This window comes from Nerophis ophidion, linkage group LG16 (assembly GCF_033978795.1).
Source record: "Nerophis ophidion isolate RoL-2023_Sa linkage group LG16, RoL_Noph_v1.0, whole genome shotgun sequence".
NCBI classification, from domain to species: domain Eukaryota; kingdom Metazoa; phylum Chordata; class Actinopteri; order Syngnathiformes; family Syngnathidae; genus Nerophis; species Nerophis ophidion.
In genome coordinates, this window is record NC_084626.1 from 14,144,377 (window position 1) to 14,160,875 (window position 16,499).

General features: G+C 36.7%; 1 protein-coding gene across 1 annotated transcript in view; it reads right to left on the minus strand.

Annotated features, from left to right (window-relative positions):
- Positions 1-4,915: 4,915 nt before the first annotated feature.
- slc6a11a (solute carrier family 6 member 11a) overlaps positions 4,916-16,499 on the minus strand; it is a 92,437-nt gene continuing 80,853 nt past the window's right edge. The window contains exons 12-14 of the mRNA XM_061874361.1: positions 15,145-15,245; positions 14,902-15,072; positions 4,916-12,982 (exon numbers count right to left, since the gene is read on the minus strand). Coding sequence (XP_061730345.1) covers positions 12,866-12,982; positions 14,902-15,072; positions 15,145-15,245 — 389 coding nt within the window. The 3' untranslated portion in view covers positions 4,916-12,865. The remainder of the gene's footprint in view (positions 12,983-14,901; positions 15,073-15,144; positions 15,246-16,499) is intronic.

Below are 16,499 nucleotides of genomic sequence, written 5' to 3' on the forward strand. Positions count from 1 at the left end.
TGCAGTGTTTATACATTTTTATTGTACATCACATTGCATGGTTAAAGGATGAATATTTATTGGGACATCTACTCAAGAGGGCCGCACAGGTCTACCGTGGTACCCTGACTGCTGTTGGTACCAGGATGAGTCCTTTAAACCATTTCCAGATCTCATGCTAGTGTAGACATTGTAAGGTGTGCACACACACACACGTAGAGGGCATACACACTACTAAACCACACTCAAGGAAACCCACAGAAGTTGACCAGGCCTGTGATCTTATCATCAATGTGCAGACATTGTGGGGAGCGCATACAGACATGTGGAGGCCATACTGTGCACTTTTCCGCACACAGTGATGGGCAAGCTACTTGGAACATGTAGTTAGCTAAGCTACAAGTTACTCTAGATTAGGGGTCACAAACGTTTTTAAAACCAAGAGATACTTCTTGGATACTGATTAATGCGAAGGGCTACCAGTTTGATACACACTTAAATAAATTGCCAGAAATAGGCAATTTGCTCAATTTACCTTTAATAAATAAATATATATATATATATATATATATATATATATATATATATATATATGTATATATATATATATATATATATATATATATATATATATAAATGGGTATTTCTGTCTATTATTCCGTCGTACATTTTTAATTTTTTTTCCTTTTACGGAAGGTTTTTTGTAGGGAATAAATGATGAGAAAAACAATTGAACGGTTTAAAAGAGGAGAAAACAGGAATAAAATGAAAATAAAATTTTGAAACATAGTTTATCTTCAAAATTCAACCGAAAAAAAGAAGACAAAAACTAGCTAATTCGAATCTTTTTGAAAAAATACAAAAAATAATTTATGTAACATCATTAGTAATTTTTCCTGATTAAGATTAATTTCAGAATTTTGATGATATGTTTTAAATAGGTTAAAACCCAATCTGCACTTTGTTAGAATATATAACAAATTGGACCAAGCAATATTTCTAACAAAGACAAATTATTATTTCTTCTAGATTTTCCAGAACAAAAATTTTAAAAGAAATTCAAAATACTTTGAAATAAGATTTAAATTTGATTCTAAAGATTTTCTAGATTTGCTAGAATTATTTTTTGGGATTTTAATCATAAGTTTGAAGAAATATTTCACAAATATTCTTCATCGAAAAAACAGAAGCTAAAATGAAGAATTAAATTAAACTTTTTTTATTATTCTTTACAATAAAAAAATAAATTTACTTGAACATTGATTTAAATTGTCAGGAAAGAAGAGGAAGGAATTTAAAAGGTAAAAGGGTATATGTGTTTAAAAATCCTAAAATCATTTTTAAGATGATATTTTTTGTCTAAAATTGTCTTTCTAAAAGTTATTAGAAGCAAAGTAAAAAATAAATGAATTTATTTAAACAAGTGAAGACCAAGTCTTTTAATATTTTCTTAGATTTTCAAATTCTATTTGAGTTTTGTCTCGCTTAGAATTTAAAATGTCGAGCAAAGCCAGACCAGCTTGCTAGTAAATAAATAAAATTCAAAAAATAGAGGCAGCTCACTGGTAAGTGCTGCTATTTTTAAAACAGGCCAGCATGCTACTCATCTGGTCCTTACGGGCTACCTGGTGCCCGCGGGCACCGCGTTGGTGACCCCTGCTCTAGATTAAACGTAGCTAAGCCAAAGGGGAAGCTATCCGCGTAGAATTGTAGCAAGCTACACAGCAAAAGTATCTTGCTACATTAAAACTTCATTTTCCGCTATTTATATCCATGTGCCCACATGTATAACATCAATGTTCATGTCACTGAGAGTGTACAAATGGAACCAACAAGGGTCCATTACTATTAACTATCTATCATTTAGCTTGGGACACCCTACAACTACCTCTAGGGGTCCCCACACTCCACTGTATGTATTTATTTAGTTTGCCTTTTTTTTTGCTCACCCCTATAATGTTATTAATTTTTCTACCTGCAGTAAAAAAACAGTGTCTATCCATTTCGTCAAAAAAAACAAAAAAAACAATGACTTGCGTGTTGTCTGGGAACAGTTGGTAATTGATCAATTGATTTTGAAGTTTATTGACATTTTAAATAATTGAATCCATGTAATGCTTTAAAAAGACAAATAGATGGCACCAAATGCCAAAACGCTTGTTTCCATTTTGGTCCATTAAGCATGTTGGCCAGTAATGGCCAGAGGTGGGTAGAGTAGCCAGAAATTGTACTCAAGTAAGAGTACTGTTACTTTAGAGATTTATTACTCAAGTAAAAGTAAGGAGTAGTCACCCAAATATTTACTTGAGTAAAAGTAAAAAGTATGTTGTGAAAAAACTACTCAAGTACTGAGTAACTGATGAGTAACCTGATTATGGCAACAAATAATGCACACAAACATAAAAACAGCAATGAGCAATTTCAGAGCCAGGAATATCTCTTAAGCAACTAAAACAATAATATTAATTAAATAATAGTACATTAAAAAAAAAAATTAAGGCACATTGAGCCACAATAACTTAACAGCACTATAGCCTCAGTAAGCATTGATTGATTGATTGATTGATTGAAACTTGTATTATTAGATTGCACAGTACATTACATATTCCGTACAATTGACCACTAAATGGTTTTTCAACGTTTATCAATTACTTAATAAATGACCAAGTCGAGGTGATCTACCTCATATATACATACACACACATAACATATATATATATATATATATATATATATATATATATATATATATATATATATATATATATATATATATATATATATATATATACCATTTATATTTATTTATTTTGCTGTTTTTGTTCACGTTAAAGGTGTTTTAATGAATATACATGCATGTTTAACATATAGATTCCTATCTTTCATGAGGACAAGAATATAAGTTGGTGTATTACCTGATTCTGATGACTTGCATTGATTGGAATTAGACAGTATTGCTGATAACGTCCACGTTTTCAGATGGAAAAGAAAAAAAGTTCCTCTTTTCTGTCTAATACCACATGAAAGTCTTTGGTTTTTGGCATCTTATTTGTCCAGCTTCCATATTCTTTTTTATACACTTTACAATAAATACATTGGCGGCAAACTCGGTAGCTTGCTAGCTTGTTTGTGTTGGCTTTCGGAGACTCTTATTTTGTTTGCGCAGGCGCGATGGAGCGGCACTTTTATTGTGAAGACAGGAACTGTGCGATCAGTCTGACGGGAAGTACGGTTGAAATGAAAAGTGTCTTTTTTCCTTTACACTTTTGATTGATTGATTTAACTTTTATTAGTAGATTGCACAGTACAGTACATAATATGTACAATTGACCACTAAATGGTAACACTCCAATAAGTTTTTCAACTTGTTTAAGTCGGGTCATGTGACCGCCTGGCTCTGTTTGATTGGTCCAACGTCACCAGACTGCATGTGATTGGTGAAACGCAGGCATGCGTATCTTACATTGAAGGTCTGTCATAAACCAAAACAAAAATTAACAGATCGATAAAAAAAAGTAGCAAGTAGCGAGCTGAATGTAGATAAATGGAGCGGAGTAAAAGTAGCGTTTCTTCTCTCTATATATACTCAAGTAAAAGTAAAAGTATGTTGCATAAAAACTACTCGTAGAAGTACAATTTATCCCTAAAGTTACTCAAGTAACTGTAACGGAGTAAATGTAGCGCGTTACTACCCACCTCTGGTAATGGCTATGTGAGTAAAACTTTTCATGAACTCAACTCACTTTAATGTGTGTTCCTAAATGTGTGTTCCACGTCTTAGATGAAGAGAGCAGTTATGATTTTGATTTACAGAGAGAAGAAATAAAAACTAAGGTTTAGGGCATTGTTTTCTCTAAATTCATACATGTGTCTAAATATGGCCAAGGACATGTATTATTGTGGGTTTCTTCATCACTAAAGGAAAAATCTAATCTGCAGGAAGGAATTCCTCTGACATTTTCAAGTACATTTTTTTTTTTGAGTTGTCAGCTTGAAGCGTCCCTCTGTCTCTGACTCCCTCCTCGTCATGTAGCTGTTATGACTTTGCTTAGTAGTTTCGATTACCCGCCATATCTTGCCTCTGACTGGCCAGTTCGTAAGGTTTCGTCCTGACCTTAGCCAATTGTGACTCATCATACGAACAACCAATCATCATGGATTTTTTCGTAAGTATGGATCTTCTCATACATCCAGGTCATTGTATTTTCTTCATATTTTTGGGGGGCCGGGATTCGCAGTCCATTTTCTCTCTTTGTTGCTTAGAGCTTTGATGTAAGCCACCTTTGCTCTAAAAGTAGCTAAGCTACAGGAAAAGGTACTCGTTAAAAAAGTAGCTAAGCTGCTGGAAAACGTAGTTAAGCTACGTAGCTTCGTTACATGTAGCTTGTTACTGCCCATCACTGTCTGCACAACATTCTGAGTTGTTTTGGAGAAATTCACAGAAATTAGACCATGACTGCGATCTTATGTTCAATGTTCAGACATTATTGGGAGTCCAGACAGGCAGGTGGAGGCCACAAACACGACTGAACTGCATTCTCAGTTGTCTTAAGAAAATACACACACGTTTGAGTTAGTTTGTCTATGCTTATTTTAAATGCTCAGACATGGCAGGGAGTGCATACCGCAACATGGAGCCCATACATGCTATTGTTTTGGGAAATGCACAGAGATTTGACTGCACAGAGCTTCTTATGTTTAATGCTCAGGCAATGTAGGGAGCGCATACATGCACACACAAAGGCCAAATACGCTTATGTGTCACACTCTCAATTTTTTCTAAGAAAAAGACCAACATTTGAAATAGATATCATTTTTAATTGTAAGGAGTGCTACAGGCACAGATTAAGACATGCTGACATTAATGCGCCTTGTTTTCAGGTAACACATTGTGAAATATCATAATAATGTATAGTGTTGAATAAATGACCCATACTGGCACATAATGGATTTTATTATACACATTTTATAGTGACATACAGACGTATAAAAAGAACAATAAATCCGTCAAAACAAAAATGCAAAGAGACATTTTACCCAAAAAATTATAAGATATAGTAGTAAAATAAAAAAGATAGCCAGCAGCAAGCTTTAGGTAGACTCAGGTAAGATAGACTTGTTTTGGCTTGAAATAGACGTAAAACATAACATGCAATATTCATAACATCACTTTAGTCCAACTGTGCCTCTATTTTGGATGAGATGTTAAAGTGTGATGATATTTCGTTCGCTTCACGACTCCATTTTTAGAACGAGAGGTAGTGGGAAGGAGATTACTTGCATATGTGGCTGCTATAAATGTTAGACAAAGAGCAATTGGCTGTTAAGGTCCGGCAGCCTTATTGTTATAATTATTTTGGAATAGGTTCACGCTTAAAATTTTTCATTTTGAAAATGTGCGCTACATCACTCCATAACCAAGCTCCTCACGCCATCCGAGCTTTCACGTGATATAAAAGACTGTTTTGATTAAATAAAATAATACTCTCTGAGTCATTATTTGGGCACACATTGATTCATGGCCTGCATGATTGTACAACCAAACATGAAGTGTGTGGCAACTTGTTCTTACTTTCTCAGCTCAGGCCTGGATTATTTTCCCGAGCAACAGCATCCACATTAAAGTGGGGGCAAAGAGGTATTTGATCCCCTGCTGATTTCTTACATATACCCCCTTAATCCATGACAGCTTTTCTTTCCTGCTCCATTGAGATCATCAACTATCTTCTGCCTAGGAATTTTGGACTGTTCTCCAGTGTGGCTGCCTTTAACATTTATTAGTACGGCATGGAAACAAATGTTTTTTTGTTTCATAATAACATTATTATTATTATTTTTAAAGTAATGTATCTAATGTACTTATGATTTTATTCAACTTCTTTTACTTTAATACAGTAAAGTAAAGTAAAGCACTTTGCCCAAGAATTGTGAAGTGAAATGAATTATTATGAATTTATATAGCGCTTTTCTCTAGTGACTCAAAGCACTGTACATTGTGAAACCCAATATCTAAGTTACATTTTTAAACCAGTATGGGTGGCACTGGGAGCATGTGGGTAAAGTTATTAATTTTTTTCATTTAAATTTTTCTTTTCTATCCATCCATCCATTTTTCACCCGCTTGTCCCTCTCTAGGGCTGGGTGGGGATGGGGGGTGGATGGTTAGTGGCATGAGCCTATGTAATTATCATTATTATTATAGCTCCAACTACAAAACCCAAAGCCAGTTAAGTTGGCACGTTGTCCATCCATCCATCCATCCATTTTCTACCGCTTAGTCCCTTTGAGGTCACGGGGGGCGCTGGTGCCTTTCTCAGCTACAATCGGGCGGAAGGCGGTGTACACCCTGGACAAGTTGCCACTTCATCACAGGGTGTTGGCACGTTGTGTAAATAAAAACAGAATATAATGATTTGCTAATCCTTTTCAACCTATATGCAATTGAATACACTGCAAATACAATATATTTAATGTTCAAACTGGAAAACGTTGTTGTTTTGTGCGAATATTAGCTCATTTTAAAATGTGATGCCTGCAACCTGTTTCAATAAAGCTGGCATATGTGGCAAAAAACTGAGAGAGTTGAGGAATGGTCATCCAACACTTATTTGGAACATCCCACAGGTGAACAGGCAAATGGGTAACAGGTGGGTGCCATGATTGGGTATCTAAGCATTTTCAATGCTCAGTCATCCACAAACAAGGATGGAGCTATTGCAAGGAATTTAGGGATTTCACCATCTATGGTCTGTAATGTCATCAAAAGGTTTATAGAATCTGGAGAAATCACTGCACGTAAGCGGTTAAGCTCGTGACCTTCGAGCCCTCAGGCGGTACTGCATCAAAAAGTGATGTCAGTGTGTAAAGGATATCTCCACATGGGTTCAGGAACACTTTAGGAAACTACTGTCAGAAACTACAATTTATCACTACACCTGTAAGTGCAAGTTAAAACTTTACTATGCAAAGACAAAGCTATTTATTCAACAACACCCAGAAACACTTCGCTGGGCTAAGATGGACTGAAGCAAAGTGCAAAACTGTTCTGACGAGTCCACATTTCAAGTTGTTTTTGGAAACTGTGGACATCGTGTCCCCGGGAACAAAGAGGAAAAGGACCATCCGGATTGTTATAGGTGCAAAGTTCAAAAGCCAGGATCAGTGACGGTATGGGGGTGTATTGGTGTCCAAGACATGGGTAACTTACACATCTGTGAAGACACCATTAATGCTGAAAGGTACATACAAGTTTTGGAGCAACATATGTTGCCGTCCAAGCAACGTTATCATGGACGCCCCTGCTTATTTCAGCAAGACAATGCCAAGTCACGTGTTACAACAGCGTGGCTTCGTAGTAAAAGAGTGTGGGTACTAGACTGGCCTGGGAGTAGTCCAGACCTGTCTCCCATTGTAAAAGAGTGCAGGTACTAGACTGGCCTGCCTGTTGTCCAGACCTGTCTCCTATTGAAAATGTGTGGCGCATTATGAAATGTAAAATACTACAACGGAGACCCTGGACTGTTGAACAACTTAAGCTGTACATCAAGCAAGAATGAGAAAGAATACCACCTGAAGTGCTTCAAAAATTGTTCTCGTCAGTTCCCAAATGTTTACTGTGTGTTGTTAAAAGGAAAGGCCATGTAACACAGTGGTAAAAATGCCCCATGTGACAACTTTTTTGCAATGTATTGCTGCCATTAGATTCTAAGGTAATGGTTATTTGCACAAAAAAAAAACATGTTTCTCAGTTCAAACATTTAGCATCTTGTCTTTGCAGTCTATTCAATTGAATATAGGTTGAAAAGGATTAGCAAATCATTTTATTCTGTTTTTATTTGCTACTTATACAACGTGCCAACTTCTATGGTTTTGGGTCTGTAAAACTTTTTTGAGGGCTTTAACACAATCGAAAACATAGCATCTCTTGCAAGAAAGTGGTACACATGTTCATCATGAGAGGACATATGGAAAACATGAAAGAGCCGTAACATCCACAGGTCGTCAGCCATTGTGGTTTTCAGGTCCCATTTTTGGTGGAAATTTATTTTTAACATTCTAATCTGGGACATGATTATTTTCTATTTATAATATGTGGCGGGCCAATAAAATTGAGCTGCAGGCTGCAAATAGCCCCGCGGAGACACCCCGCTCTAGATCGTCAAATTTTAGAACCAAAGCTGACCCCAGCGGGACTGATCTGAGGACCTCAGTGAACTTTCTGATCTCTGCTGTGTTTATTTGTTTACCTGAGAGTTTTAGCTCTATATAAAACAAGAATGGGAAAGAATTCCACTTTCAAATCTTCAACAATTAGTTTCCTAAATTCCCAAACGTTTATTGAGTGTTGTTAAAAGAAAAGGTGATGTAACACAGTGGTGAACATGCCCTTTCCCAACTACTTTGGCACGTGTTGCAGCCATGAAATTCTAAGTTAATTATTATTTGCAAAAAAAAAAAATAAAGTTTATGAGTTTGAACATCAAATATCTTATCTTTGTAGTGCATTCAATTGAATATGGGTTGAAAAGGATTTTCAAATCATTGTATTCCGTTTACATTTACATCTAACACAATTTCCCAAGTCATATGGAAACAGGGTTTGTACAATGTTACAAAAGTGGTATTGGACAGAAAGTGGAATCGTGCCAACCTGACTTAATTTCATGGGCACATTGGAATGCTTCAAGTTGGTTGGGGATCAAATATTTGTAACCTGGCTGGGAAGTTATTTAGCGGCATGCTATGCTACCAGGGTAGAAACAAAATCACAACAAACTTTCCTGCATTTCCCTGACAAGTAAAAAAAAACGAGAACTTTTCCCTCTCAGCTGAAATCGTATTAATGCTCGCTTAAATACAAAATCTTTGCCAAAAGTTGAGTTGATGTGTTTGGTGATGATGAGGTCATGCGTGCTGCTCGGCTGGCGGCCTAAAAAGTCCGAGCAGCGTGAGAGGAAAGGTGCCAAAATGGAAATGAAGCGTAAATGTCCAAACCGGCACGGTGATGCCCAGCAAGAGGCCGACTTAACTAAGCAGACGGTGCAGGGGAAGGAAGCCAAGTGTTGCCATGCCGCAAATACGAAAGGGCTGCTCCGGCAGGGCAAAAAATGTTGGATCTTTTTTTTTCTCCAAAAAATACACACTAAAAAAACAAGCTTATGCCACCACACTGCACATTTATGTCTGCCGATTTCCTCCAACAGTGGCTTAGTAGACGCCGAGCACCAATAATTGCAGAGTGCGTCCACTTAAATAACTAAACGCCGCACCTCAAGCACCCCCTCCTCAGAAATTGAAAACAACGCTATTGATTAGCTTTACAATCAGATGTCTTAAGTATATGTATATATATATATATATATACATATAAAAATAATTATATATATATATGTATGTATATATATATATATATATATATATATATATACACATCATTAACATCATAGCAGTCTGTCGGGTGTGACAATGACTGTTTAATTTCAGTCGGATATATAACACAACACTGTTTCACAATACATATAATGACTATCGAGAATTGTGTTGAATCGTGAATTGATTCTCAATCAAATCATCACCCCAGGAGATGAAATTTAATTGTGAATTCCATCCCTAAAATGTATGTAATTATCAATCATTTATCACTGAATAAACACTAAATACTCTTAATAACACATTTTTGATCCGAACATAAGACAGTACCTTTTCTAGGGAAAAGGTCCAAAAAATATTGTCCTATATCAGGCCTGGACAATCATTTTTGAATTATTAGAGAAAAAATGTGTCTAGGGGCCGGTACATCTATCTTCAGGAACACTGATACAAAACCTCACAATAATGTCTGATTGAATGCTGAAAACGTTATGACAGACCGCCTTAAAAATAGAAGCCATCCATTCGTTTATTATTGCTTGTCCATCTCGGCCGAGCTGTGGGGGGTGCTGGAGCCTATCTCAGCTGCATTCGGGCGGAAGGCGGTGTACACTCGGGACAAGTCGCCACCTCATCACAGGTTAAAAACTAAATGGAATTTAATTTTTTTTTTACTGAATGAGACACCCAGAATGTACATGAAAATAAAGAATGTGGGATTCACAGTATTAACTATGAACGATAAAACACTGAATATTGACAACATATGAACGTCACACCCTCTCTCAATCGACATATTTTTTTCAATCAAGCGAAACGCAACAAAAATGCAACAAACACAGTGAAAAATGAACGCGATAGGTAAAAAAACCACCACCTACGATTTTATACTTCACTAAGCTTTAGAACTTTGTTGTAAAAATCTCCTTCCGCTTCGGTACCTGTCCCGCAATTCAGGTTGGCAGCTCTGGAAACACTCTGTGGAAACGCTCCCCACTCACACTGCTTGGTGCCTCGTCTAAGATGCTGTGACGTAGATTACCATAGTAACTAACTAGATGACCTTAGTAACTAATTGGATTACTTTAGTAACTGGTATATCATGCAAAACCGCAAATTCCAACCATTGGAATACTTTGTATAGTTCAAGATTTACGGTAATTTGAAAACATCACTGCACATCATAATGGCAACTACAGTTTCAATCTTAAAGATCTAAAAATATATATTTGGGAATGTCCGGCGGGCCAGATTGAAAATCTTAACGGAGCTGCATATGGCCCCCGGGCCTTAATTTGCCCAGATCTGTCCTATATGCAAGGACTTGAGGTCTACACATGCTTACTAACAGGGGGTGCTATATTACTTCTCCCCAATCAAGTCAGAGCTATTCTTTCGTCACTCACTCAAACAGCAAAGCAAGTGTTGTGAAGGCTGTTAGCAAGTTAGCAAACAACAGAGGGGAAGAAATAATGATCCATCCATCCATTTTCTACCGCTTATTCCCTTTTGGGGTCGCGGGGGGCGCTGGCGCCTATCTCAGCTACAATCGGGCGGAAGGCGGGGTACACCCTGGACAAGTCGCCACCTCATTGCGGGGCCAACACAGATAGACAGACAACATTCACACTCACATTCACACACTAGGGCCAATTTAGTGTTGCCAATCAACCTATCCCCAGGTGCATGTCTTTGGAAGTGGGAGGAAGCCGGAGTACCCGGAGGGAACCCACGCATTCACGGGGAGAACATGCAAACTCCACACAGAAAGATCCCGAGCCTGGATTTGAACCCAGGACTGCAGGACCTTCGTATTGTGCGGCAGACGCACTAACCCCTCTGCCACCGTGATAATTTTAAAAATGCTTTAAAAGACTTTAAAAAGTTCAGCAGCTAAAAAATATGATTGCCTTTTTATTGTAATCTACCACTTGTTATTTCTCTGATATGAAAATCCATCCATCCATCCGTCCATCCATTTTCTAACGCTTGTCCCTCTCGGAAGGCGGGGGTACACCCTGGACAAGTCGCCAGCTCATCGCAGGGTCAACACTATTGCTACAAAACAAAATTTTTAAATGTTTTTTAGCCTCAAAAAAGGCAGGTCATCTCATATTCAGTGTCATCTTATATTCAGTGTCATCTTATATTCAGATCAATACGAAATATATTATATTGAATGTATTTTAATAATAATAATAATAATAATAACAATGGTGCAGAATTTACTTCTAAGTACATTTTAAGAAGTATCACTATTTGTGGAAAAAACTATGACAACTATGATTATATATTATCATAAGGCACTTGTACAAAGAAAGAACTACCTCTAATAGATGCCAGGTGCTCTCTGCAGTTGAGTAGCCAATGTGTGAGGTAACAGCATAATCTGAGATGGCGGGGAAATTTAGATTAAATAATGTGGTAAAGTAATAAAAAAAGATGTAATACACAGTATGCGTTAGGAAAAAAGTAGATGGTGAAATAAGTGATACAGTTATATTACTACGCATTGTTGGGGTGTCCTGATCCGATACTGATATCGTTCCTATATCAGCAAAAAACAGGTATCAGATCCAATTGACCTGCATTTAAAATGTCAGATACAAGCAGTTTATTATGCTCCCGCAACCATCTTTTCTGGCTAGCTTAAAGTTAGAATTTTTACTTTAAAATACCGATGACTTGAACATACAGAATTACAGTATGCCTATATAACTTATATGAGATTCAAAATAACTTCTCTGCAAAATTCCAACATGAAATAAATTAATTAAAACAAATGGGGTACCTCGATGCTAATTTACATTGTATATGCCATATACATGATAATAATTGGCAATATTAATTTTACATAGCGATTTTCCACACCTCAAAACTTGTCAATCCAAACCACATCTAAAATGTAGGTTACAATCAACAAATTAATAAGTAAAATACTTAGGGTATAAACACTTTGTCGGGCTCAACAAAATACAGGGCTGGCACATTCAACTTAACGGCAAAGACTACTTCCTGGCACCGCCAACACACCTACAGTTGTAGAAACTAAAATGAATGCATACTTGCAAATGAGACCCAAAAGAGTAAAAAAAGAAACTTATAACATCGAAACGGTATACAGTCCATTCTAGACTCCGCTCAAGTATTCTATCCAGCATGCAGAGCACACGTCATCAAAACAATACTTTCTAGCATTCCAAACTACAAAATAAGTAAAACGTACTGTATGTATTATTTGTGTTGATATCGTATCAGCTCGGTATCGGTATCGGCCAATAGTCAATGCTGCAATATTGGCGTCGTAGCTAAAGTAAACAAGTTGTATGGGTACACCCCTAATGCATAGTATAAAAAGTTATATCTCATAGTGTCACTTTGCCATGACTTTCTGACTTGTAGGTCAACAATATAAAAAAACTGCATAGAAATTACTAGCAGATACTAGCATAAAATATCATCTATAAAATGTACATTTACTATTTTTTGAAAATGACATTAAATAATGATTGTTACTTTATCGAATATTACTGTTTTTCCCATCATCGTGAACATTCAGTGCGATGCGAAGGTTTGCCATCTCCTTGGCCATCATGGGCAGGTCGTCGGCACACTGGCAGCTGGTCTTGATGCGCTAAGAAGAAACACACAAGGACATGTCCACTCATTAAAAAGAGACTTTTTGATATTGTTCTCACAGTTTTATTATTTGTACATAGTGCAATCTTTTAGTTTGCATTATGTTCATATGTGGCACCAGTGTGGCAGTTATTTGTATTATTATTACTCATTTTAGTTTTTTATTGTCTTTTATTACGTTGTACTTTTTTACTGTAAGTGAAATCTGCACTGCAATCACATCATTTCCATATTGCAGCATTAATAAAGTCTATCCTGTCCTGTTCTGTCCTATCCTATCCTATCTTATTATTAGTCATTTTTGTTCCCTCCTGTCTTTTATTACGTTCTACTTTTTTTTTACTATATGTGAAATATGCACTGCAATCGCAGCATTAATAAAGTCTATCCTATCCTATCCTATCTTATCCTATCCTATCCTATCAGATTCTATTCACCCTCTCCTCTCCTCTCCTACAGTGGGGAAATAATGTATTTAGTCGGCCACCGATTGTGCAAGTTCTCCCACTTAAAATGATGACAGAGGTCTGTAATTTTCATCATAGGTACACTTCAACTGTGAGAGACATAATGTGAAAAAAAAATCCAGGAATTGACATTGTAGGAATTTTAAAGAATTTATTTGTAAATTATGGTGGAAGACAAGTATTTGGTCAACCATTCAAAGCTCTCACTGATGGAAGGAGGTTTTGGCTCAAAATCTCACGATACATGGCCCCATTCATTCTTTCCCTAACATGGATCAATTGTCCTGTCCCCTCAACAGAAAAACAGCCCCAAAGCATGATGTTTCAACCCCCATGCTTCACAGTAGGTCTGGTGTTTTTGGGATGCAACTCAGTATTCTTTTTCCTCCAAACACGACGAGTTGAGTTTATACCAAAATGGATACATGGTTGATGCAGCAGAGGATTGGTCATGTGGTCAGATGAAACCAAAATAGAACTTTTTGGTATAATTGATTGTGGATTTTAACCTATTTAAAACATGTCATCAAAATTTTAAAATTAATCTTAATCAGAAAAGATTACTAATGATGTTCCATAATTTTTTTTTTTTTTCAGAAATAATTAAATTAGCTAGTTTTTCTTTTAATTTTTTTCGGTTTAATTTTGAATTTTAAAGAGTCTTAATTGAAGATAAACTATGTTTCAAAATTTAATTTTCATTTTTTTCGTGTTTTCTCCTCTTTTAAACCGTTCAATTAAGTGTTTCTTTCATCGTTTATTCTCTACAAAAAACTTTCCATAAAAGAAAAAAAATGTACAACGGAATGACAGACAGAAATACCCTTTTTAAAAAAAAAATATATAGATTTATTTATTAAAAGTAAATTGAGCAAATTGGCTATTTCTGGCAATTGATGTACCTGTGTATCAAACTGGTAGCCCTTCCCATTAATCAGTACCCAATAAGTAGCTCTTGGTTTCAAAAAGGTTGGTGACCCCTGCACTAGTGAGTCTCAGATGAGGAGATGCTGCTCCGTTAGTGCTTAAAATAAAGTCTGAATATCATTAAGACAGTTAGCTGCGTCTTTTGGCACTTCTTCCACTACCGTCCTTGCACGCTACACCGCTACAGCAAAGATGACGGATAAGGTGAACCACGTAAATAAAACCACCCACAAAACAGTGCATCCTGAAGCGACTGTCAGAAAGCGGCTTGAATATGATCTGTAAACCTTTTAACCAAAGAACTACCATTACATGTTATGTAGACCAAAAGAAAGTGTTTTCAATTGAGAAAAAAATAAATAATATGACTCCTTTAATGCGCCCTATAATCAGGTGCATCTTTTTGTATGAAAATAGACCTGACTTGACCCGCTCATCGGCAGTGCTCCTTATAAATGCAGTACGCCCTATGGTACGGAAAATACAGTAATAATAATAATTTAAAAAAAAGAGTACATACCTGCCAGATAGTACCCTTTCCATTGGCTAGTTTGCAGATCATGGTGATTGGAATCAAACAGAGTGAAGACAAGGCCAGAAACCAACCGATCCAATAGGCCCACCACGGGTACACGTAGGAGTTGTTGAACATGAGTGGGGTGTATTTCAGCAGCACGAACACCAGCGTACCCTGTTCAAAGAAAACCTTTGAAACACGACATACACATACACACATTGTAGATGTGCCACGTTACACACTTACACTGCATATGAGAGGGGTAGCATAGAGCCAGCTATACTTGATCAGAGGTAGAGGTTTGTAGCCGATCATGTCCTCGATGTTGTCAGTGAAGCGTTCAGCACCTTCACACAAAGACGTAAACGTTTCAGAGTGCTGCAACATTCAGCTTTAACTCTAAAAGAGACGGCCTCGTCATCGAATTGTTTAACATGTATTGACCTACATTGGATGGTTATTTAGCATCTTTAATGTACAAAATGTGTCAAAATGACCAGCAACAATCCTGGAAAAAGTTTGTAAACTCCTGTTTCAGTGGAATAATTGTTTGTTAATTGATTGATTGTCCCGAAGCAACATGGAGTGCACTACTTGGATGCAACCAGCAGAGTCGCATCTATGTCAGTCCCAACTGTCCAAAGAAGAAAAGCGTGACGTCAGCGCTATTTGTCACACATTAATTAGTGTTAAGGTTGAATGTTATCTAACCCTAGAAAATAATAAAATTGAAACTAATTAATACTGTACATGAATTCTCCGATTCCCATTTTCTTTTTAGGGCCAAATACTTGCATAATACTTGTTATTATATTATTCATATTTTATATAGATAAACATATATTCAATATCATTATATGAGAAAAGTATGCTAATTAAATATAACATTAATGCACTAAAACTTGACTCCTAACCACGTGTTACTACTAACTGTCCCATCGTCCAATCAAACTAATTAGCATATTTCAGCCACTCCCACAAGTGACTCTGTATGCTATGATAAAATACAGAATAGACCAAAAAAAAAATCTGTATAAGAAACTGATATTTAGCAGTCATTTACACAGATAGTCTAACTCGGTATGGGTACCGAATCCAGTATTTTACAAGCTATTGATACACGTAAAGTCCAACGGTGCCATGTTACGTGACGTCGCACCCTGTTGCCGACTCAGAGAATGAGATTTTCTTTGTACTTGGGCACTTGGCAACCACTCCAGCAACTCTTATAGCGGAATCAGTCAAACTACCTCTAGGTAATGCTTCAATTTCCAATGACAACAAAGCATCCATCCATCCATTTACTACCGCTTGTCCCTTCTTGGGGTCACGGCGGGTGCTGGAGCTTATCTCAGCTGCATTTGTTTGGAAGATACCCCGGACAAGTCGCCACCTCATCGCAGATAGAGTAAAGTAAGGCCCCACATAAAAAAAAAATGCACTATATTGATGTTGATAGACATTGGCTTTGCTAATGACATGACACTAGGATAGGATAAGATAGGATAGACTTTATTTATCCCCCAACGGGGAAAGGATGTATTTGCAGTATTAACAATAGTGATTTTGAGGGGCGATTTCAACACCTCCAAATTTGTTAA